Source organism: Microtus ochrogaster, chromosome 5 (assembly GCF_000317375.1).
Source record: "Microtus ochrogaster isolate Prairie Vole_2 chromosome 5, MicOch1.0, whole genome shotgun sequence".
NCBI lineage: Eukaryota > Metazoa > Chordata > Mammalia > Rodentia > Cricetidae > Microtus > Microtus ochrogaster.
Genome location: NC_022012.1, coordinates 36382339 through 36405619, shown reverse-complemented (window position 1 = coordinate 36405619; position 23281 = coordinate 36382339). Strand labels below are relative to the sequence as shown.

At 46.7% G+C, this 23281-nt stretch overlaps 1 protein-coding gene across 2 annotated transcripts in view; it reads left to right on the top strand.

Moving 5' to 3' along the window:
- Grik4 (glutamate ionotropic receptor kainate type subunit 4) overlaps positions 1-23281 on the top strand; it is a 304308-nt gene that overhangs the window by 277561 nt on the left and 3466 nt on the right. For both annotated transcript variants that reach the window (XM_026779045.1, XM_013346302.2), the window contains 5 exons: positions 1295-1468; positions 4734-4899; positions 6551-6776; positions 10627-10755; positions 22450-22568. In XM_026779045.1, the coding sequence (XP_026634846.1) occupies positions 1295-1468; positions 4734-4899; positions 6551-6776; positions 10627-10755; positions 22450-22568 (814 nt within the window). The remainder of the gene's footprint in view (positions 1-1294; positions 1469-4733; positions 4900-6550; positions 6777-10626; positions 10756-22449; positions 22569-23281) is intronic.

The window sequence follows — 23281 nt, the reverse complement described above, 5'->3', positions numbered from 1 at the left end:
TGTGGCTGAGCCTATATGTGTGTGTGGACAGTTGGTTCTCATAGAGTCTGCACAACTTCCAAGTTGCCTCAAAGGCTTTGAAAAGGGTCCTAGTGCTTTGTTGATGTATAAACACACAAACTCACCTAAAGCTGCACCCTCCTCTATGGTCGCCACACCCATCCACTGTCCCAAATCTGGCATTAGCAAAAACAATAACACAAGCAAATGTGTTAGTCTATCACGGTAAGAGGCTGAGGCAGAAAGACTACCATGCATTTGAGGCTAATCTGAGCTAGATAAATGAGTTCTAGGCCAGCCTGGGCTAGAGTGAGAACCTATCTCAAAGAATGAAAATAGAAAAGGTATTACAGGGCTAATCATAAGACTGCATATTTGTGTGCTGTACAAACCTGGGCTATTGTGCTCTAAGACAGTGGTTTGCAAATGGATTCCTGGGAGCTGTCAGACACACGGGAGCATTGAGAACTCTGAAGCCCCAAGGCCTGTTCGTTCAGACCGGTTGGACTTTTTTCTCTCATATGCTGTCTTCTGGGTGAGATTTTGGAACAGAAAAAGAACGAAACTCCAGGCAGCCATTCCCAAGCCAGCTCATGATCAAAGCTACCTCGCAGCAGGAGGAGCTAATATTTGAATCTTTTGGTCCTTGTACCTCTGCATCTCTAAGCTTGGGAGCTAGAAGCAGGGATGAGATGCAAGAGTCCATGGCTGTCACTATGGATGCTGAGCTGGTGCCATCCACATCACTCAGGGCCTTACAGGGTCTAAGCCCTCATACAATTCACAGGCTTATTGGACAGATCCCTTTTTAACAAGCCTTCCTGGCATTTCTGATGTAGCCTAGGGTCTGAGAACTATAGAACTAGGGTAAGGAGTTTTTAAATCATGGCCCTATGGAACCCTGGAATCTTTCCCTGGTCTCCTCAGGGATTCATCAGGGAAGAGCGAGAACCCTTCCAGGATGCCCACCCCTGATGCTCCCAACTTGCCATCTGTCAAAGGCACCACTTTTAGTCATTTTGAATACTGGAGTTGAGCATCTGAGGTTACTTAGGGGAGAAAAGTATTTATTTGAATGATTAAGTAAAAAGAGTTGGAGAAGCACCATCCTTGTCCAGTCCCACTCCCCCAACCCTCGCCCCATGGGAGAAAGAAATGCGGGAATCCAGGAAAAAAGCAAAGGGAAGTCGTTGACCCCCATCACACTGGTACAGCCAGAATTATGAGCTGGGGCCCTCTCCATCACCCCATGTCTACCCTCCTCACCTCTGGAATGTGGTCTTCTCTCCTGCAGGTTAACTCCCTACGAGTGGTATAGTCCACATCCTTGTGCGCAGGGCCGGTGTAACCTTCTGGTCAACCAGTACTCCTTAGGCAACAGCCTCTGGTTTCCAGTCGGAGGCTTCATGCAGCAAGGCTCTACCATCGCCCCTCGCGCCTTGTCCACCCGCTGCGTCAGTGGCGTCTGGTAAGGCATGGCGGCAGACCCAGGGCTAGGGGATGGGACCAGATAGAGACTGGAGATGGGTTCCAAACAGACCAGCCCTTTCTGATGGCAAGGAGGGCAAACAGGAAAATCTGCCTTGCCAGACAGACCCTAGCAAGGAGCCAGGTGGTGGGCAAGGTGGTGTGGGAGGTGGGGTAAGAGGGCATGAAGACCCAGTATGATTTACTCTCTCCTAGCACCTAGCCCTGCCTCAGGGGTCTCTGGGGTCTGCGTATAGAGAGGATCCAAGACTAAAATGGAAACAGCTTTGACGGTACACAGGAAAAAAAAAAAACCCGACCTCTTGACCTGAAAAATGACTGAGATTGAGTAGCTGGGCCAAGAGGAAGCATATGCAGATTTATGCAAATAGGACCCTGCAGTAAAGTTCCTGAAGAAGGCCCCTTCTTGATTCTCTGCTCCCAGCTTTCTCTGTCTCTTTTCTCCTGCTCATGGCTCTGCACGGGTGGCCTGTCTGTCTCAAGAGATACGGGAATGGGCAAACTTTTAGACTCTCAGAAGGGCAAATGATTCAACATGAGGAGAGCTCTTTGAAAACTTGCAGCATCTGTGTCTAAACCAGTCAGTCCATTTGTATTAGATTCTTGTGGGGAATGAAGAGAGCTTGCAGCCTAAAGAGACAAGTTGGCAAGACACAAGTTTTGGGTCCTCTCTTAGCAAGCTCTAATAGGTTTGACCTCTGCAGCTTCTGGAATCTCCTGCTTTTGCTTTCTCCTTGGCCTCTTTAAGGAAAAGGAGATGCAGTATTTCCATCGCTGATTACCAATGCTTAGGTCACACAGTTGGTCTAGACACAGGTACCAGAGTTGCTTCTCGAGCTGTGACAGTGACACCCCTTTCTATCTAGAGTTTTCATTGTCCCTAATTAATACAAAATATGGCTGATTTAAACCACTTGGGCAAGATGCTTGCCTGTTCCCAGGCATTGCATAGAAGTCACTAAGTAGATCTACATGCAGAATTGGTCTTTGTTTCCTCAAGGGGAGGAGATTGTCTCAGTGGAGGAACTCACAGAACTCCCTTGAAATCTCAAGAACCTAGGCAGAAACCCTGGAAGGTGAATACCCCAGGGTGTTAATTTCATTTCCATGATTTTTTTTTCCTTCCAAAGGATGTTCTTTGCCACTGGTGTATCTGGGCCATTGTTCTTTGCGATTGGTTCCCCTAGAGCACCCAAGGAAAGCCTTCCTCCAGAGAGTTTTAGAAGCCCACATCCTACAGGGTGTTGCTCTAAATAGCAAGCCCCAGATGACCGAGTCACCGTGTCCCATGTCCTGTAGGATGCTAGGAAAGGAACTCCGCGATTGAGAGGGACCGCTGTGAAAGACCCTCACTAGCCCATTGTCCACAATTATCAGCACGTCTCTCTGCCTCTTAAGTTCTTCGATATCAAAATCAAGGTTTAGTTAGTCTCCCAGGAGAGTGGGAAACCAGAAGATATGACCACCATGATCTGGTTTGGCCTCCCAGCCTGAGCAAGCAACAGGACATGTCCCATTGCTCAGAAGAGTGCCGGCTTTACAACTAATTGTTAATGCCCTTCGATACAAGGGCTCAGCCCCAAGAACTCCTTGAGATAGGTCAGCCTGCACTGGGTCATTTGAGCTAACTGACTCTTTGCCCTTATGAGCATGGCCCTAAATAGCCACATGCTGGCCAGGAAAGAGCAGGCGCCAGAGTGTGGCTATGAGCCTGAGAGAAACTCCAGACAGCTCTGGGGCCATGTCTACATTCAGGGTACATTAACCCTGCTTCTCATCAGGCTACTGCTGAACTTGGGCTTGCATCTAGTGATGGTCGCAGGAAACAGCCTCCAACTGTGGAAAGAGCTGAAGGAGGGTGCCGAGAGCGTGTCCTGAACCACGAGGAAACCTGTCACTTAGAGGTCACCTCTTGAGAAAGCAACAGGGAGGTGACCTGATGATTTTTATCCCCTAACCAGCTGCAGGCCTCTCTACATCTCTCTAAGGCTCATATTCGTCTAGTTCTTTCTAGACTGCTGATCACAAATGACATAGTACCTCATTTGCTGTCACCAGTCCCCAGACAGAGCAGGTGTCGTTATCCATTTATTAGCTAAAGAAGCCCAGAAAAGATCAGGACTTTCCTTGCTATCTCCTTGGTGGTCTGTGATCAGAATAACAACAACCACACAAACAAATGAACAGCCCACCTCCCTGGTGGTCAAGCATATAAGAGCCCATTGAGTTGGTGGATGGTCCTATTGTGTGTCTCTAGGAAGGCATCCAAGCTAGAGTTCTTGGTAACCTTACAAAAGGGACAATGGGATTTCTTGGTTTCAAAAATCCACCTGGCAGCTACCAGCTGCCGAGTCCCATGACAAACACTATGCATTAGCGCAGCACTGTCTGCATACTGGGTAAAGCCTTGTGAATTCAGACGCCACGGCTTCGGAATTGGTGATTCTCCAGCCCGATCCGATCCGTGCTGAGATCTCTGACTGAGACCCAGACACACGCGGCAGGCAGTACTGCTGTAGATCCAGGCTAATGAGCAGATGGAAAAAATCTTGCTTAACCTACCAGAGTGAACACACTGCTGTTTGGCGTCTATGCTGCCTGCATTGCAGAATTATTCAAATTTCAAATGAATTCTAGCGAGTCAATAGAACACGCTTTAAAGCCTGAAGCAGCTTGCCCATTGTCGGGCTATTTCCAGTTTCAACTTTCAGCAGTCCAAAGATGCTTTTCACAAGTTTGTCTTCATTAAAGACTTTCTGCGGTTACAGTCGTAGAACTGGCCCTGTACGATCGTGTCCGTATTTATCAAACTCCTTCTCAGAGCCTCTCTTTGCTTTCCTGCAGCAGTTGAAGAGTGGGTTCGTCTCCTTGGGTTGTAGGGATTAGTGGAGGCAGTGGATGTCACTCGTGTTAGGTACTGTGCACACGGCACTGTACACAAAGCCCACACCTCATTCACCAGTTCATCTCCTGTAGTCCCCAGACCCTGGTGTGCGTGGACTATGCACCTTTTGAAACAAGGGGGGAACCCCACAACCAATTCATTTACCAGGCAACGCCCACAAACTCGGTTCATGTCTCTTGACATCATACGTCCTGCTTCACTTCCCTCCCTACACAGAGCTGAGATCTCTTTCAAAGAAAGACACTTGCATTCTCCCGGGTCATAGCCCGATGGGGCTCGGGGGTGCAAGCCTCCCGGGAGTGCCCTGGCCGTGATGCCTTCCTGGTCTCTTCCTGCATAGGTGGGCATTCACCCTCATCATCATCTCCTCGTACACGGCCAACCTGGCCGCCTTCCTGACTGTGCAGCGTATGGAAGTGCCCATCGAGTCAGTGGACGACCTGGCTGACCAGACCACCATCGAGTATGGCACGATTCATGGAGGCTCCAGCATGACTTTCTTCCAAGTAAACACCGGGTGGCGGCTCATCATGGAGGGTGGGGGTGGGGGAGGGCAGAAGGCAATGGAGAAACTTCTGCGCTCAAGATCGAAATGTCTCTGTTCATCTCATCCTCTCTTTTGGATCTGAGAGGTCTTCGTGGGGCTTGGTTTTCTCCTGTTCCACCAAATTTCCCCAGAATGAGGTCCCAGGGGGGCTGAGTATGACTCTCAACCTAACCCAAATGGTCGTGCTGAGCAGCTGTTAGTGCTCGAGATGATTTTAGAACTAATGTGATGGAGCCTTCTAAATTTATAATAGTTTCATGTTTGTTTTATGTGCATTATAGGCTGTGAATCAAATGTGTAGCCTTATTTACATTACCGCATAGGATGGCACTGTTACGCCCATTTAAATTTTAAAAAGTGACTTGAGTTTTATAGTTAGTACTCAGACAAAGCAGGATTAAAATAATACGGCACCTGGGTGGCTCCCTGGGTAAAATGCTGGCTTTTCCAAGCATGAAAACCTGGGTTTGGGTCCCTGCGGCCCATGTAAAAAGCTGGGTGTGGTCGTGCACACCTGTAACCCAGTGCTGAGGCTGGGGTAGAGGCAGAGACAAACAGTAGCCAGAGCTTACAAGCCAGGAGCAAAGCCCATCAGGGAGCCCCAGGCCTATCGAAGAGATTCCTGCATTTAAAGGTGGAAGACACCTCAAATCCACCTGTACACTCACACGTATACACAGGCACCTGCTCGCACTAATGAAAATAATGTGCACATGACCGACCCCTAAGGGACACTAAATGAAGATGACCTGCAGCCATTTCTCCTAGGCTGACGGGTTCCCATGTGCAGACACTCTTGGGTTCTTTAGGACATCGCCTCGTGAGACTCAGGAGAAGGCTCTGCCACAGACTAGTGTTCACTGACAGCCAAGCTGATTGATCACCAAGGCTGACAGGAGCAGGCCACACAGGATAGCAGCTTTCATATGCTCTGAGAGCTCCAGGGAAGCAGATTTCCCCTGGGGCTCATGGCTGTCTAACCAACCCAATGCCCAAGAAGCTCATTTTTACACGAGATAAGCCCAAGACCTTTGGTTTGCTTCTAGTCGGCATCCCGGTGCCTGTTGGCATGGGGACAGGGGAAGGCGTACAAATAGAGTTTGGATGGACCCCCAGCTTTCTGTCATGTTATTATTTGTAGAGCAGAATCCAACCTTGGGTTGTGTAGTTGATACATTGGCTTAGGATGGGTAGAAACAGCGGCACTGCTTCTTCAAGGGGTATCGATTAGTCTTGGATGAACCTGAGGACACTGCCCCAAACTGAGGGGCAATGAAGGGGCATGACCAGCGTTTCAGCTCTGCCGACATGAGGGAGTCAGTGCTGGAGGAAGATGAGAAGTAGATGAGAACCCGTGACCAAGCCAGGAGGCAGACTTCACAGTACGTCAGGTCCCTTCCTCAGCTCCTATTAAAGATGCCAGTCCCTCCTCCATTATGCAGTGGTAATGACCTTCTTGAGTTGAGACAGCAGGAGGAAAAAGGTGGTTGGTTGTGATGTGGGGTACAGCGGCAGAAGGGCCCACATAGTGAGACTTGGATTCCATTCCTCTTGAAGCCAACATTTCCTGTCTCGTTTCCCACCCCTGCTTCCTTCTGATCTTTCTCCAGAATTCCCGTTACCAGACCTACCAACGTATGTGGAATTATATGTACTCCAAGCAGCCGAGTGTGTTTGTGAAGAGCACGGAGGAGGGAATTGCCAGGGTGTTGAATTCCAACTACGCCTTCCTGCTGGAGTCCACCATGAATGAGTACTATCGGCAGCGAAACTGCAACCTCACTCAGATTGGGGGCCTGCTGGACACCAAGGGCTATGGGATTGGCATGCCAGTCGGTATGCAGGAGAGGAACAGCCTTTGGGTATAGCTTTCTCCAGGCAGGGTCAGGGTAGCCCAAACCACCAAATGCAGTCTGAAATCCATTAACCCCTGTTTTTAGAACTAGCAGGGCTGAGGGTGACTTTAGGTAGGCTTTCTTATGGTAAGGGGAAAAAAAAACAAACGTGTACTTCTAAGTGTACTTCTAAGTAGCAGTGTGCGTGCGTTTGTGTGTGTATGTGTATGCATGCGTGCATGTGTGTGCATGCGTGCATGTGTGTGTATGTGTATGCATGCGTGCATGTGTACATGTGTGTGGGTGTACATGTACACACAAGGAGGCCAAAGGCTGACATTGGATGTCTTCCTCAATTGCTCTCTATTTTTGTTTTTGAAATGGGATCTCTCACTGAATCTGATGCTCACTGTTTTGGCTAGACTAATCCCAGCAATCCCCCTGTCTCTGCCTCCTCATCACCAGGATTCCAGGTGTGCACCACCATGCTTTGCTTTTCACTTGGGTGCTGGAGATCTAAATTCAGGTTCTTGTGTTTGCACAAGTCCCTTACTGACTCAGCCATCTCCCTAATCAGTAATTAAAGAACCAATTGGCTGGTTAATTCATCCCTTCACCAGTGGAGGACAGCCCTCATTCCTGGAGAGTACTGATGTCCTAGCAGACACTTCAGGCCTAGTTCTCGTCTCTTGGATTTCGGCACATTGGCCATTTCTCTGTTGATCTGCGTCTCTACTAACGATGGGACAAAGGAGGAGCTTGAAGCACTGAGATAAACACATCTTGTTGTTCGTAGTTTCTTGACAAGATTGTACGAGTTGGCTTTCGAATTCTTTGTAGATTTCACTGCTCTGTCTACTCCCACTTGGTGCGGGTCATTGAGAGTGGGCACTAGTGTGCAATGCATTTATTGGGTGCCATCTGGTTTTGTTATAGGAGAGTAAGTTGTTTGGCTTCTAAAATGGTGCTGCAGCTGTGCTTTTTAAAGGCCATTCGCTTTGCTGATAGCTCCACGACCAGAAAATAAAGAGATGCGTTAAACTGTTGTGTTTGTGAGGGATCTCAACACATCCTCTGAGTGGTTTCATATGGGCCATTGACCGTAGCACTGTGTCGAGCTGTCCTGGTGTAAGGGTGCTCCTGCAAGAGGCAGCAGGCAGAAGAATCACGAAGCAGGGGGGGGGGGACCACATGAGAGAGAGCTCTGACCTTTGGCAGGCAGACCGCGTTAGTCCCATTTCGCATCTTTGGATTGATCTTTGCCCGACTGGAAGTGTTATCAATTGCAGAACTCATTTATAGCTGGAATAAAATGAGCATGGTTTTGGAGTCAGGGAGACCTGGCCATGGTACCTTAGATAGGAGCTTTAACCTCTCCCAGCCTTGGTTAGCCACGTAATAGAATTAAGTTTCCCATATTTACTCAGGGAGTCCCTGTGAGGGGTAGACCTGTAGCTCGTAGGGTGCCTTCTCTAGGTGTCTCATACTTGGTCTTCTTTGGGGAATATTAGTGTCCTTCTCGTTTTTCCTATAGTGTCCAGTATTGTTTGGTAAAAACAAGTTACTTCTTAAAACATTGGTTAAAAAACAACCACATGAGCATGGGTAATGATTTGAGTCATCCCAAACACAGCCAGTTCTAACACCAGCAGCTGTGTAAGGTAGAGGCTTTATTCCAAGCCTTCATAGGCTCTGTCTACAGCCATATTTTACCAGTGCGCACTAATAGGACAGATTATAGGCCTCTTCGGGAAGCGTATTAGCTGACATTTTCTTTCAAGATGGTGGGGTAGATCATGAAATGAACTGGGGGGTGCACCTTGGTAATACTCCAGTGGCCCAATAAATTTAACCTAAATGTCAAATGCTTCCTTTCCCTGGGAACTTGACCACACAGAGTTGAGGTGAAAGAGACCAGTATTAGAAAGTTTCATTGATAACCAAGGGGGGAAAATTGGAGAGGAAGGCTTTCATCTTCCACCTGCCATGATACTGTCTTAGGTATGCCCTCTCATTTCACTGTGCCATGTGAGAGGTAGATTTGCTTATGCCCACGCTGCAGAGAATAGAACTGAGATTTAGAGCAGTAAACCTTCTTGTCCAACCTCATAAATTAGAAAAAAAAAAGCTTTCTTGAACCTCAGATACTTATCTCCAAATGCAGACAGTCCTTTCCAGAACAGACCTCAGCTAGACAGGACAGGATAGATGGGTATAGGGGGACTGTGGAGAGGCCTGTGTTCTTAAGTGAGGCTGGGAAGAACATTGTGTAGCCCACCAATGAGGCAAGATTTGGATCCTCTGAGGTAAGAGGGAGAGAATCACTACAGACTGAGTGATGTGGTTGGGCCCAGGGAAAAGAAGAGAAACAATGAGGAAAGATGGAAACCAAATCAGATGGCGCTGGAGCTGAGAAGGCCAGCAGGGAGCAAACAAAAGAGCCTTCAGTGCAGCTCCAAGCACATTGAGTCTGGGTAGAAGTGCCTTGTTGCAGCGAAATACTGTCTCTAAATCTCGATGGCATTGGCCTAACATCTGTCCACATCTGCATCCTGTTTATCTACTCATTCACTAAAGTGTGCACTGCACTGCCGTTCTACAAATGATGGTGCACGGACAACTATGACAAAAACACATTCAAGGCTGCAAACTCATTGTGTGGTCAATCAACCTAGTTGTACCTAAAGAAGGGGGGACACTGTTGTACAGCTGGACAGTCTATGGCCCAGCACCCTGGGTATTGCCTTAGAGCTTGTCAGAAAGGCAGAATCTCAGGTTCTGCCCCAAACCCACTGAATCGGAATATCTATTTAACAAAATCTCCAGGTGATTCCTACTCACATTAAGTGATAAAAGCCCCACTGATTTGTTCAGGCTTCCTCCTGTATCCAGCGTCATAGGTGTTCTCAGAGGCACCTGACCACACAGGAACTTTGTAATGCTTGGGAAAGCAAACTGGGCGACTAATTTGTTTTCCAAGTCTCTTGGCTGTTTTTTCTTAATGACCACAGGCCTTCACCTGCTGTAGGTCTTTGAACTTTGCCTGATTTCATCTAATCCTGTTTGTGTGGTTAAACCTGAATTCTTGAACCAATCAAAGCTCCTTGACTGTATTCTATTGGAAAAGTTATTAAAAGAATTGTACTCAACAGAAAAAAGCCTTCCGTTTGATGGAGGGACGCAGGGTGATGGACAGGGACATAGGCTCTGGTTAACTCAGTCATGAGAGTTGTGGACACCTGGTGACTGGCTTCTGTATGTGGATGGATGCAAGGATGCTCTGGTTGGCTCTTTTCTCAGTGGTTGGTGGCTGGTTATGGTAAATGATAGTCAAGTGTAATGTAGCAACAGTTACAAGTGCCGAAGAAATGAATAAATGTGAGGTAAAAGCCGGACAACCGACTGAGAGCTTTGTGTCATAGGAACACACATGGTAGCCTCCTAGAAGCTAATAGGTGAATCTACACCCAATTGCCCAAGTGTCATCATGCAGGTCATTGAATTCCAATAGCCCCTTTTAAATTAGAAAGTGAGGGTGCCAGGCAGGGGGATGGGTGGCACACAAATGTCTGGGAAGCCATTGCTTGGCCTATACTGGGGTCTTTGGTCCTAAGATGACTGTGTTAGACATGTGGCAGGAAGGGAAGTTGAAGAGCTGAGCAGCCTGTTAAGCCAAAAGGCCCTTCTTTCAGTGGAGAAGGTGGAGTTTTGGGGACAAGTGCCACCTGCTCTATCTGTGCCCCTCCCGGGGTTTAAGTGAACAGAAAGACCAGGATGTATGCTGGGACAGGGAGCTCAGTGTGTCTAGTAGGACACTGACATCCTGCCCGGGCTTCCCTTTGTCCCTGTAGGCTCAGTGTTCCGGGATGAGTTCGACCTGGCCATTCTCCAGCTGCAGGAGAACAACCGCCTGGAGATTCTGAAGCGAAAGTGGTGGGAAGGGGGGAAATGCCCCAAGGAGGAAGATCACCGAGCCAAAGGTAAGCACACTTGGGCCTTCCCTTCTACTTTACAGGACCGACGTGGCCTGGTTCTCCTGCCCAAAGTTTAAGCAATGGCTTGTAGGCTGCTTGGACACCAAAGCCTAGATTGTGGGCTGCCAGGGACCAGTCCTATTCCAGAGTCTTTTCTGCTGTAGGCACCAGTGTCCCCTCACGCACAGATCCTAGAGCAGGATCCTAGCAGCAATGTTACCCGAATCTTCCTCTCACATCCCAGTGCCACCATCTACCCTGGCCCACAGCTACACCGTATTAGCTACTTGTCTATTGCTATGATAAAAGACCACATGAAGGCATGGTGTCAGGAGCAGAAATTGAGGGCTCACATCTTGAATGGCAAACACCCAGCAGATGGAGCAAACTGGGAATGACCCATGACTTTGAAACCTCAAGGCCCATGCTCCAGTGACATGCTTCTTCCCGTAAGGCCACGTTTCCTTAACCTCCCAATGAGCAACAGCAACTAAAGATGGAGTATTCAAAAACCAGCATTTCTGGGGGACATTCTCATTCAAGCCGACACATCCATCCTCTTGCTTCCCTTCTGTGGGGTTGCAATAGTCTGATCTCCTTTTTTCCCATTCTTGTGACTTGGCAGTGGCCAGAGTGACTCATGTTTAAAATGCAAATGAAACCACAGATTTCCTCTGCACGAGCCCTCTAGCAACTTCCTCTCGCACTCAGAATAAATTTCAGGTTCCCTGGAACCTCAAGGCCCAGTGTGATCTATTGCCCTAGACTCTCTTTTATTTCTGCTCCCCAAACCTCCCCATCTTGCATCCATCCTGGAGTCAGAGCACCTGCTCCCTCCTCTGTGGTGCTCTATCCCCAGGCTCCCATAGAGAGGACTCCTTCCCCTCCCACCTGAACCCATTTTATTTTACTTTTTTCTAGGCTGCACCACTGCCTTAGAGTATTGCTTATTGCTTATGTGTTCACTTCCCAACTTTATGGGAGTGAAGATTTCATAAGGGCGTGGTTTGTCTTCCTGGCGCCAGCACAGGGTACTTCCTTGAATGAAAGAATGATGGATACAGGAACGGCACTGCATGGGGTTGAATGGCAAGCAACCACAGGCAATGTGGGCAGTAAGCGGTGCAGAGTGTCCCTGACCACCTAGGATTTCTTGTAGGGAGACCCACTGATGCCTGTTAGTTATTTTTAGATGACTCATAGTCTCAACATGTCCCGACTTGGACGATAAATCATCGGTCACGCTTGCAGTCTGCTTGCAGCCTCGATAGAATCTGCAGCAGATTTGCCTGCTCGTGTTCTCCCTTTGGAAGGAGTAGAATGAAGGAGATTGGCTCCTATGGGATGGGTGAAGCCTTGCTTCAACATATGGACCGATTTGAGAAAGCTGGCTGAAGGTGTCAAAGGTTCTAGAGTAAGCTACCGTGGAACCACAAAAGCTGGTCCTGTGTGTGATCTCAGAGGTCATTTGGAGAGCATCTCTGGTCCCAAAAGACAGCTATTGCCTTGCGAGAAGCACAGTCCAAAACAAGTTCATCATACTCAGAGCAGACATGATGTGGTTGGAGGGTGAGAGTCAGGGTCTGCTAGAGAAGCATTTTGGAATGTAGACATTTTCTATTTATTTATTTATTTATTTATTTATTTATTTATTTATTTATTTATTTATTTATTTATTTATTTATTTATTTATTTATTATGTATACAATATTCTGTCTGTGTGTATGCCTGCTGGCCAGAAGAGGGCACCAGACCTCCTTACAGATGGTTGTGAGCCACCATGTGGTTGCTGGGAATTGAACTCAGGACCTTTGGAAGAGCAGACACTGCTCTTAACCTCTGAGCCATCTCTCTAGCCCGTAGACATTTTCTTGCTGCACACAGAAGGAAATTGATCCTAAAGCTGATGGCAGAAGTTAAAGAGTAAACAAAAGAAAACGTTAAGACCCAAAGTCACCAAGACTGCAAAGCAGATAAAAGGGAGGCCCACCCAAAGCATGCTGGGTTGTGGCCCATCCCTGTCAAGGAGACTGCCCCCATGTTGACATCTACAACAGCTGTCACTTCCAGAAGGAGCTGAGTATTGCAAGAGCTACAAGGAGATCTTTTTTTTGCCACTTTTAGAGTTTGGGAAATCCCAGAATTATTTGACACACCACGACAGAATAGCAGCATGGGAAGACCTGTGGAGGCTGAGGACAGAGAAAACGGAAGTCCTGAAGTTTCCCCAGGCTTCAGATGAGAATACTGGAAATCTGAGTGTAGCGAATGGAAGACGAAATGCCCACACATTTTCTATGAAACATTGTGGTCCCCTCCCATCCTAAGATCAAAGTCTACCTAGTGAAAAAGGAGAAGGAGAGGAGAGTTTTACCTTAATTTAAGCCAAAATTTACCGAGAAGTCCGCGTTTGGCACTGGAGTGAAAATTGAAGGTTGAGGTAGAATTTAGGTTTATTTGTGGGAAAATAAAGGTATCCTTTTTACAGTTGTTGGAAAGGCTTGCAGCTTGGAAAGACTTCCCCATTCCCCAGGGGTTTATAGAGGCTGATTAGACAGTGGAGTTTGAGATGGTGGGGAGAGGAGTCAGGAACGGGGAAAGATGAAGTGATGTGAACGGGAGCCCTCTCCATGTTATACACAGGGACCAAGTGTTCCCTGGCATAGAGGACAGAACCGAACAGATGAGAAGGAAATTATCAGAAGAGTCACCCTGCCCGGGTTACTGTGCCTCAGAAGACGCCTAGGTCCAACCAGTCTGCCAACACTAACTTGCATTTGCAATGTTCTTTGGAACACAGCAGCGAGCATTGCAGTGAGAGCCAAGGTGCTGGAGCAGGTCTGTGTGGAGGATGCTGTGCACATTCCCACAAGCACAGTGTCGGCTACCCGCCATAGCAACCGGGGCCAGCTTCACGCAGTGGCCCCTCTTCTGCCCTGGCTGAAATCCAGACACAAATTATCCAGAGATGCGCAAAGCCTTCTTGGCCAACCAAAATCCCCACGTGACCTCTTCCGGGCCATGCTAGAAGCTCTGGCCCAAGACTGGAGGTGCCTTAGCTTCATTTCTTTCTGGCAAATCAGCCATTGCACTTACTACAGGATCTAACTCACTGATCAGAGGACTCAGACACGAAGGAGCAGTGTGACCCAAAAGATCTCTTCCTTGCAGTCTTTAAATGGCCACCAGGAGTCAAGCCATGGGAGCTTTTCCTGTTGTGTCTCAAATAGCAGGAGTCTTAATTTGCTTTCCCCAGCAGCTCTCGGGTCATCTTTCTTTTTATAATTTGCACTGGTTGGCTTTCACGTGTGCCTAAAGGAATGAGAGGACTATGGAATAAGCAGAGAGATGGGAGGGAAGTGAAATAGGAGGGTGGTCTTTTTTCCCCAGAGACCTCTGAAACTGACAGTAACTGCCGGCACTTCGGTTTCAATTAAAATGTACCAGACAACATGCTGGTAATCCTTTTCTGCTTTGTTATTCTATTAAAATGCACAAAATTTCAAAGAAAAGGAATTGAAGCTTACTCCACTTTAATCCAGAATTACAGCGTGACACCAAGGCCAAGATGAGTTCTAACACTGACAGGATGCCTCCTCTCTCAAGCCTTCTCAACAGGCCGTTTTTGGCTCTTGTGTATGCAATAACATTCCCCCTTCCCTTTATAACCTCTTCTCGCTGTTCCCACCCGGGTCTTGGTGACCACCTACCTTCCTGCAAGCACTGAGAAATAAGATGGCAGATTCGGTAAAAGACTGGCAACTACCCCCTCCCCCACCACCAAAAAGAAGCCCAGGCTCCATTTCAAGCTGTTTTCATTTTCTTTGGTCTTCTTTTTTCAAAAAACACGTATTTTATTTGTTTATTTTCTCACTCAGCTCCTATGAAAGGAAACCTTGCTAGCCACTGGGAGATGCCAGCATCCCCATGCAAGGGGATTGGATTACCAAAGGCTTCACAGAACAATTGCTAGACAAAAGGTGATGGGTGAACTCCAAGGAAATTAAATACCTTTATCTTGAAAAACAGGAGCTCATAATCAGGGCTTCAAAGGAAGACAGATACTCCACCAGGCTGTGAAAATCGGGGTCCCCTTTCAAGAATGGCAAAGGGGCAGTGCTGTCGACTTTCAGAACCCTTGGATAATAGGAAGTTTGCTGTCTAGCACAGTGGGAATAAAAGCATGAGACATCATAGCAAGAGAGGTGTAGGTGGTGGGGGAGGGACTCTGGGGATGCTTCCCTCCCTCTTTCTTCTCAGGGGCCCAGTGTGGTTATCCTGGCTCTCTGGTTTCTTTGGAAAGCTCTGAAAGTGGAAACCTGACTTTGGGAATTTGACAGCAGCTCAGAGAAATACTTTCAGGAAGACCCTTCCTAAGCAAGCCATACTGGGTCCTGGGAGGCGGAGACCCTCCAGAGGGTGGTCAGAAAACAAAGCATGAATGGAAACAGGTGAATGGTGACACGACCAGCTGAAAACCAAGGAAGGCAGCCGTTCTGAAGACTATACACACCTCTCTCTGGAAACTGAGCCGTTAAGCCAACACATCGATTCAAGCACTTGATGTCAAGTTCTACAGAGAGAAAGGGTTCCAGATATGAGCTTGTAGCTTATGTGCAGAATCCCCCATCCTTAACACCTTGGATGTTCTGGGCAATAGAACCAGTTTTCAGGATGCCAGTTCAGTTCTGTAAGCATGTAGTATGGTCTGAGTGATCACAGGGCAATGGGAGGGTCGGTGTGCTGTGAAGGCTGAAGGCTCTGCTTTCAACCTGGATTTAGGTGTGGAACCTCAGGCAATGACCTGAATTCTGCACTTTTGTTTCCTTGCCAAGAAAATGAAGTCACAAGTTGTTCAGGAAAACTACAAAGTCCGAGTTAAAATAGTTGTCAAGGGCAAAGTTAAAATCATTAGCACTGAACCTTGCCTGTTCTAGAACTAGTAAACACTCGTAAAGAATGGCTTTATAGTTCCAGAGAACATAGCTTTGCCAGTAGATTTATTTAGAAATTCCCTGCTAGCTAGGGAAAGTTGCGCAAAACGAGCTCTCTGCCTTTTTATGTTCTTATTATACAGTGGGAAGAGTCAGTCTCCTTTCTAGCCAGTTTAATAATTGAAGGAGATTGCAAGTGGTTTGGAAAGTGAGATGCCTCAGCTTGCATCATGGGACATTATGAAGTACCTCTCCCAGAATGTATTTTAATACATAGCAAAATTTCTCAAATGCTTCTTTTGTCTTGTGTCCCTTTGTTCCTTATTTTTTTTCTAACCACCCTTTATAGAATCTACTAGAAGTCAGTGAAAGATGTCAGAGTGAGGGCAAGCAGACATGGCAGGCTCTCTGCCTCATAGTGTGGAGCCACGCAGATTTGATGAGTCGCTGGGAAGGTCTTGTAGGTTCGTCTATACATGCTAGAGGAGGAGCTGCTGTTTACAACAAAGAATCCCGCGGAGACAGCCCCATCTGATATAGCCACATGGCTGTAGGAGGATGTGCCTCCAAAATGGTTGAGAGCCATATGGACCCAAGAATCTATGTTTATATCAGATGCTGATGCTGCCTGGAGCTTTGGACCAAGCATGGTGGCCAGCTCCTGGAAAATGCACCATAAAGATCTGTTGATCAGCATCAAAGAGAACATAAAATGTCACTTGTTGAGATTAGGACACTCATCTCTCCTTTCTCTATACCTGTCGCTGTGTAGTTACCCCGCACCCACCCACAAACCATTGTTCCAAAAGAGAACAGCATGTCTCGCGTGCAGAGAGACGCACTGTTGCTTGGAACTCGGTGAGGGTTTTGAGGGCTAGGAGCTAAGTCTACCTGAATCTAAATCTGAGGAGTGCTTCTTAGCTAGGTAGAAAGGAGGGAGGGGTAGGTGAGTGGATGAGATCCAAGACTCTTCACTGCAGTATCTCCTGATAATGTCTGTTCCCCTTTCCTAGTTCCAAAGACAATGAAAATAATGCATTTGCATTTGGGAGCCAGTATTTGGATCTGTGGGCGATCCCTGAGTGACACCGGAGTTAGTATTTCCCCAACCAGGGATTTGCGAGGAGAGTCTGAGACTGTTTCAGCTAATGCGCACTGATTGCTGAAGCACAGCCGAGGTCCAGGCTCAGGGTGTCAGGAGGAAAGCCCAGTTTTAAAGCCGTCTGTCTGGGTGGCTTATACACCATCCCATCCACGGAAGGCCAGAGAGGCAGTGACTAGATGGCTTCCTGGTCCCTTTTGCAGGTGCTGGGGCATCTGTAAGGGCGGCAGGGACCTTGCAGGCTGGAGCATAGTCATCCTGAGCCCCTGCTGATGGATGGCCGCGTGCTGCGCAAGGCACACAGGGGGATGGCTGATGGCAGTGTTAGACAGAACAGGCCTCGCTCTCTGAAGGTGCCCCTCCCCCTCCCTCCTTCATCCGTTTCTCAGTTCTCACTCTGCCAGCCATCTATTCTTGCTTCAACTTTCCAGTGACTTCCTAAAGGCGTGGCTGGTATACAAGCCTCGCTCTGAAGAGGAGGAAGAGGCCACTCGGCCTGGAGTTGGCATCTGAGAGCCAACACCCATGATTAACAGGTGGGCCTCGAAAATTGAGACACTGGGAAAGACTGGGGCTGTTAAGGTGGCTCAGGGCCTCTACCAGCATCCTGTTAAAACCTTACTTTTTCTGAAGCTGTCCAGACCAAATCAGAGTCCCAGTCATCCCAGCCCAGACCACATGTTCTTTTCTTCCCCTGCCCCCACCCCTATCCGACATGGGAGGTCTATGTCACCGAGTATGCTAGGTTAGTGCTCTGCCCCTACAGAAGCTCTGGACCTCCTACCTGGAGTCCATGCTGAGAGCTGCCACAGTTTACAGTCACCACATGAAGCGTTTGATGAGGAGCTGGCTATGGGTCACAGTGTGAATCCGGGGTTTTGGGCAACATAGGCCTCTATGGGGCTGTCTATCTTCCTTCCTCCTAGCCATTTGTTTCTCTTCCTCTTGTGTGTAGGTCTATATGGTGAGCGTGCCTGTGCACGTGTGTGTTTGCAGGAGTGTAGGTGCATGAGTGCCTGCATGTGTGTGTATGTGAAGGCTCGGAGGCTGGTCTCTAGAATCTTCCTTGATCATTTTTCTACTTCCTTTTTCTTGAGGCTGGGTCTCTCAAACCCAAAGCTCATAAATACTGCTAGTCTGTCTAGCCAGTTTTTCTTTCCAAGGCTGGGATTACAGGCAAGCAGTTATGTGGTTCTTAGGATCTGAACTCTGGTCCTCTTTTCTTGCACAGGGCAAGAGTTTTAACTGTTCAGGCACCTTCCAGTCCTTTCTGGTCACTTTTTTTTTTTATTGAGCACCTCTTATGTGCCATGTCCCATGATCATGAGGTAGAGAGTCCTTCCCAATGAACTTGGTCTTATGGGAAATCTAGATACATAAACTTAAACCCGTGATTATTGTGTGATTATTATTAATTAGAATGAATTAGAATAATACACAATGTGTTACTAGTAAGGCATAAAAGCTATAGACCTGACAGAGTTGTGTATGATTGGAAAAGCCACCAAAATAAAGTGGCCCTGAGCTTCAGTGATAAAAGGTCAGGCTAGCTTGGTGTGTATGTGCGCGTGTGTGGGTGTGGGTGCGTGTGCGCGTGCGCATGCGCGCGCTGGACTAGTTATTTTTGCAGCACTTTACCAGATAACCTGACAGAAGCATCTTTAGGGAGGAGGGTTTTAATTTGATTCAGTTTCCAGGGGATTCCAAACCGTGGCGGGAACACAAAGGCATTCCGTCCACTGGTGCTTTAAAATGTTTCAAGTGGTACACATGCACATGGCTGCCAGACGAGAAGCATCGAGAGGCCCGTCAGAACCAGAGGGGCCTCACCTGCTAGTGACCCATTTCTGCCAGCTGAGCCCCACATCCCAAAGGTTCCATAGCCTTCTGCAAATGGCGCCACCAGCTGGAGACCAAGTGTTCAAATACATGAGGCCGTGAGTAATATTTCAGACACAAAGCCACAGAAGCGCTTGAGAGAAGTCAAAGAATATAGAAAGGCACATGGAGGGCATTCTGGGAAATGCAAATAGTTGCGCATCGCTAGAGATGATGTCACAGGTTTTCCATTTCAGAAAGATGGGTTTCATGGAGGGTAGAGTTGGACAGGAAATGGCTGTATGCGGCGACATTATTTTGAAATTGATGCAATAGTTCAGGCAAGGGTTGGGGAGCACTTGAAGGTGGTGGGCTAGATAAGGAGATTGTTTAGGATAAACTTGGTAATAGCCAGTGTTTGGAGGAGAGGCAAGAGACCAAGACCAAGTCACTTCCTGTGAGGCCAGGAGAGAGTGTTGAGCTGTGGTTTTATAAAGAGCCATGAAAAGCAGTGTGGTTGACAGTGTCACTGCTCAGAGAGGTTGTGTAAGCTAGGAAATTTCCAGGAGCTAAGAAACAAAACATGGGGAGTGATTTCAGAGGGGCAAGACAACGTCACATTCGAGAGAGCTGGTTAACTAGAGCTAGCAGAAGTAAATCTGGATTGGCGAATTCGTTTTCTCCTTCAGGTATAGCATCCAGGGTCTAAAAGCTTCTCAGGTGTTCAAAATTATGTTTGAGGTCTGAAAAAAAATATTGGCTTCCCAATGCGCAAAGAAAACTTGCAAAAATTAAATTAAGACATGTTTAATTAAATATCTCCAAAGTGGAACATTGTTCCAACTTCATTAATTTTTAAATTTAATATTCATAAAGTTGCATCACATTTAGACACGATTTGTGGGTTAGATTTTCTCATTTTGCAAACATTCCCTTGTAGGCACAGTGATGGCTGAGAAATCACAGCCAATTGGAAATTTCTCCTCCATAAAACCAAAAACAAAAAAAGAAAAGTTTAAATGCATTTAGTTGTAAGATGTTGGGTGGATTTTCTTCTACCTGCTTTTGTGTGGGATAGAATCTCCAGGTGTGGTGGGGGTTCCTTGGACTTCCCACAGGACAGGGAACCCTGATTGCTTTTCAGGCTGAGGAGGGGGGGACTTAATTGGGGGAGGGGGAGGGAAATGGGAGGCGGTGGCGCGGAAGAGACAGAAATCTTTAATAAATAAATTAATTAATTAAAAAACTTCAAGGCTTAAAATAGCTAATATACTCTTTTTTTCCACAACAACTGTCATTAGCTGTACATTACAAGATTGAGGTTGTCAATATTCTTCCATAGAAGACTTATGGGACTCCCATTTCTCATAGGTATTTATACAGTGATAACTCTCGTTGAGGGACTGAGATATATTTCTTCAGTGCAGTAGCTATTGGTAATGTAACCATGGTCTGGTAAACAAACTCTCAGCCATACTCTTGTAGATAATCACAATGAAACTCACACACACACTCGCATATACACATTATTATTTAGAGAGGAAGATATTTGTGAAGGAGTAACAAAGAGAAGAAAAGGCAAAAAGATAATAGGATAATAGGATGAATATGATTGAAATATACTATGTATATGCATAAAAGTGTTATAATTAAATCAATTATACATAATTAATACAAGATAATCAAAACTTAAATAAATACAAGTGTTTAATGAGAAAAAAAAAAGAATCTCCAGGTGTGTTCTAAGAACCTTTGAAGTGACCCAAAATAACGCTGAAACAGACAGCTCTCTTCAGAAGGTTCACGGTGATAGCGAAGCTGGAGAACAATTGGGATCTGAGAAGGGAAGGATGTGAACTGGAAAGAGCCAGTGATGACGGGAAGTTGGGAAGCATCAGGAGGTGACTGATGGAGGGGGTGGGGGTTGGGAATTCAGCCACAGGGCACAGGTGATAGAGTGAGACCCAGACCCTTGGATAGACCCATTCTTCCTTAAGAGCCCCATACATTCCATCCCCTTATCCATGTGGATCCTGATATTTTTATAATGCTTTCTGTCCCTGGTGGCCCAGGGGAGAGAGGCTGGTAGTCAAATGAACCCTAACTACTTTCCTCCCTGTGTTTAAGATCCTCTGTCTTGGATTAATCAAGATAGAGGCCCCTGCATTGATTGGTGCAGATTCGGAAGAGCTGACTATGGGAATCTGTAAACCAGAGTGCATGGTCTCTGTGATAGATGCTTATGTGAGGCTTTGGGCCCACTAGAAGTGGACCATCAGCTAGTCAGAGAATGCCACTGCGCTGTGTTGTTAAAACAACAACAAAAACAAAAGCAAATAAACAAAAAGAAATCAGACACCCACCTGGGTCTTTGTGGTGGGAAACCAGAGGCATCTTGAAATGGCCAGGTAGGGATATTTGTGCCAGCTTTCTGAGCTACATCTGATTCCTGGTCCTTTCTGTGAAGCATCTTAGGAAGTGCAAAACTGACTCTCCTCATGCCCCATGACAACTTAACTAGAGATCAGACACGGAATAACCCCAAAGAGTACAGGACATAAACCTCCCGGTCACTAATTTCTTAGACTGAAGAAGCTTTTGATACCTGACCATGCTCCCCCTTCAACGAAACATCCCATCTGACACGTCTATGAGTTTTGTTCCCCCACAGCCAAAGAAAGCATCGAGTTGTGGGGCTAATCTCATCATCAGTGCTGTAACTGAAATGGCCATAACCATTCTACAAATAAGTATCAGGATATCTTCAGCTAGCTCGCTAGGCAATGAGGGTACGATACCACTGTAAAGAACATAAAAATGCATGCATGATTCCAAAGAAAACAATTTCAAACTTGTTGTAGGTCTGGTTGGCTGGGGAAAACTCCCCTGGAAAGCTTGTTCCTAATACAGAGCTGGTAAAGTTAATGGTTTGGCAGGTAAGGGTGCTCGCTGCCAAGCCTGATGCCCTATGTGGTAGAGGGAGAGGGCTGCTCCTCAACATCCAGCTGTGCTGGGGGCACATATGCTGGGAGTATGAGCACACACACTGCCACACAAATAAGTAGGTATAAAAATAATAGTAAAATACAGAGTCTGCTTCAAATATGCTGCTTTCTTAGGTCTTGAGAAAGGGCTGATGGTCTCTACATCGGGTTTCCCAGGAGTTTCTGGTAACAGCCAAGTTGGGGATGCATTAGTCCAGTAGGGGAAAAGTCTCACCTTCCAAAATAAGCTAACATTTTAGTCCCTTCTCCCAAATATCCAGGTTCAGGATTATTTCAGAGCTTGGAGATTTGGGATTTTGGAAGACTGATTGGCTGAGCATCCCCTATCCTGAAAAATCTAACCATGTTCCTTGAAATCTAAATTGGAGCAATGTTATTTATCTGCTCAAAAGCTCAGGCTTCAGAGTTTGGGATTAAGGATGGCCAACCTATAATAATCTGACTCTGGCAAGCACAATTCTTTCTATATCCTTATATACCAAAACACACTGTGAGGAAGATAAGGCAGAAGTTTTAGAATTTAAGGTGTTTTGGTGTCGTGTCATTATGAACTAAATCAGATTGGGCTGTCCCTTTCCCCTAAGACAGTCCTCAGCTCCCAGCCTAGCAAAGTTTTGTGGTTTTCCCAGTCTCCTTCATTCACAGCTGTGTCTCCTTGCCCCGATTTACTGCAACCACCCTGCTTCTTTCCTCAAATGATGAATTAAATCTTTTCCAGGAATGAATGAGTCTGAGAGACCATCTCCAAGACTCCATTCCGGTTGTTGAAGTCACTTCTGCATTGCTGCGGTGGGTCTTCCCACTCTTTCCAAGTAACTTATACTTTTTATCTCTCTTCCAGGCCTGGGAATGGAAAATATTGGTGGAATCTTTGTGGTTCTTATTTGTGGCTTAATAGTGGCCATTTTCATGGCTATGTTGGAGTTTTTATGGACTCTCAGACACTCAGAAGCATCTGAGGTAAGTTTCCAATGGCTTCCAAAGACATACCACCAACAGCAGTGTGAGACTCACTGGCTTCTGCACACACTTCAGACAGGACCTGCAGCATACACCCAGAGGGCACACAGGCCAGGACAGTGGGAACAATTTTATTTTCCAGAGTAAAAGATCTGAGTAGACACTGTCATGTGTTGATTGTGCAACCACAGAAAGGGCTCCATATTTTTCTTTGACACAGCCATTAAATTAATATGTGCAGAAAGATGTTTTATAAACAACAAACTATGTAGTATTGGGGGAGATGGGTAAAAGTACCAGGTCATTTATGTGAAATATGACCTCAGACCTTCCATTTTGACTGTCTTTGCCTATAGGTACAGGTGAAAACCCTCAGTGATATCCCAACTTAAAGGAACCAAAAGGTTAATCTTCTGTCTTAGGGATTTTAATAAATTTAATTCTCTAGTTGTGGTTTAGAGGCTGGGTTAATATCTACTTTGCACCCATGAAAAGTCTGAGAAGAAGGGATACTTTTTCCCATTGGTCTTCCATCCCTCCCCAGGGAGGATGCCCAAGAATGCTTTGTCCAATTGGTCCTCCATCCCTCCCCAGGGAGAATGCCCAAGAATGCTTTGTCCAATTGGTCCTCCTTCCTTCCACAGGGAAGATGCACAAGAATGCCTTGTCCCATTGGTCCTCCATCCCTCCACAGGGAAGATGCACAAGAATGC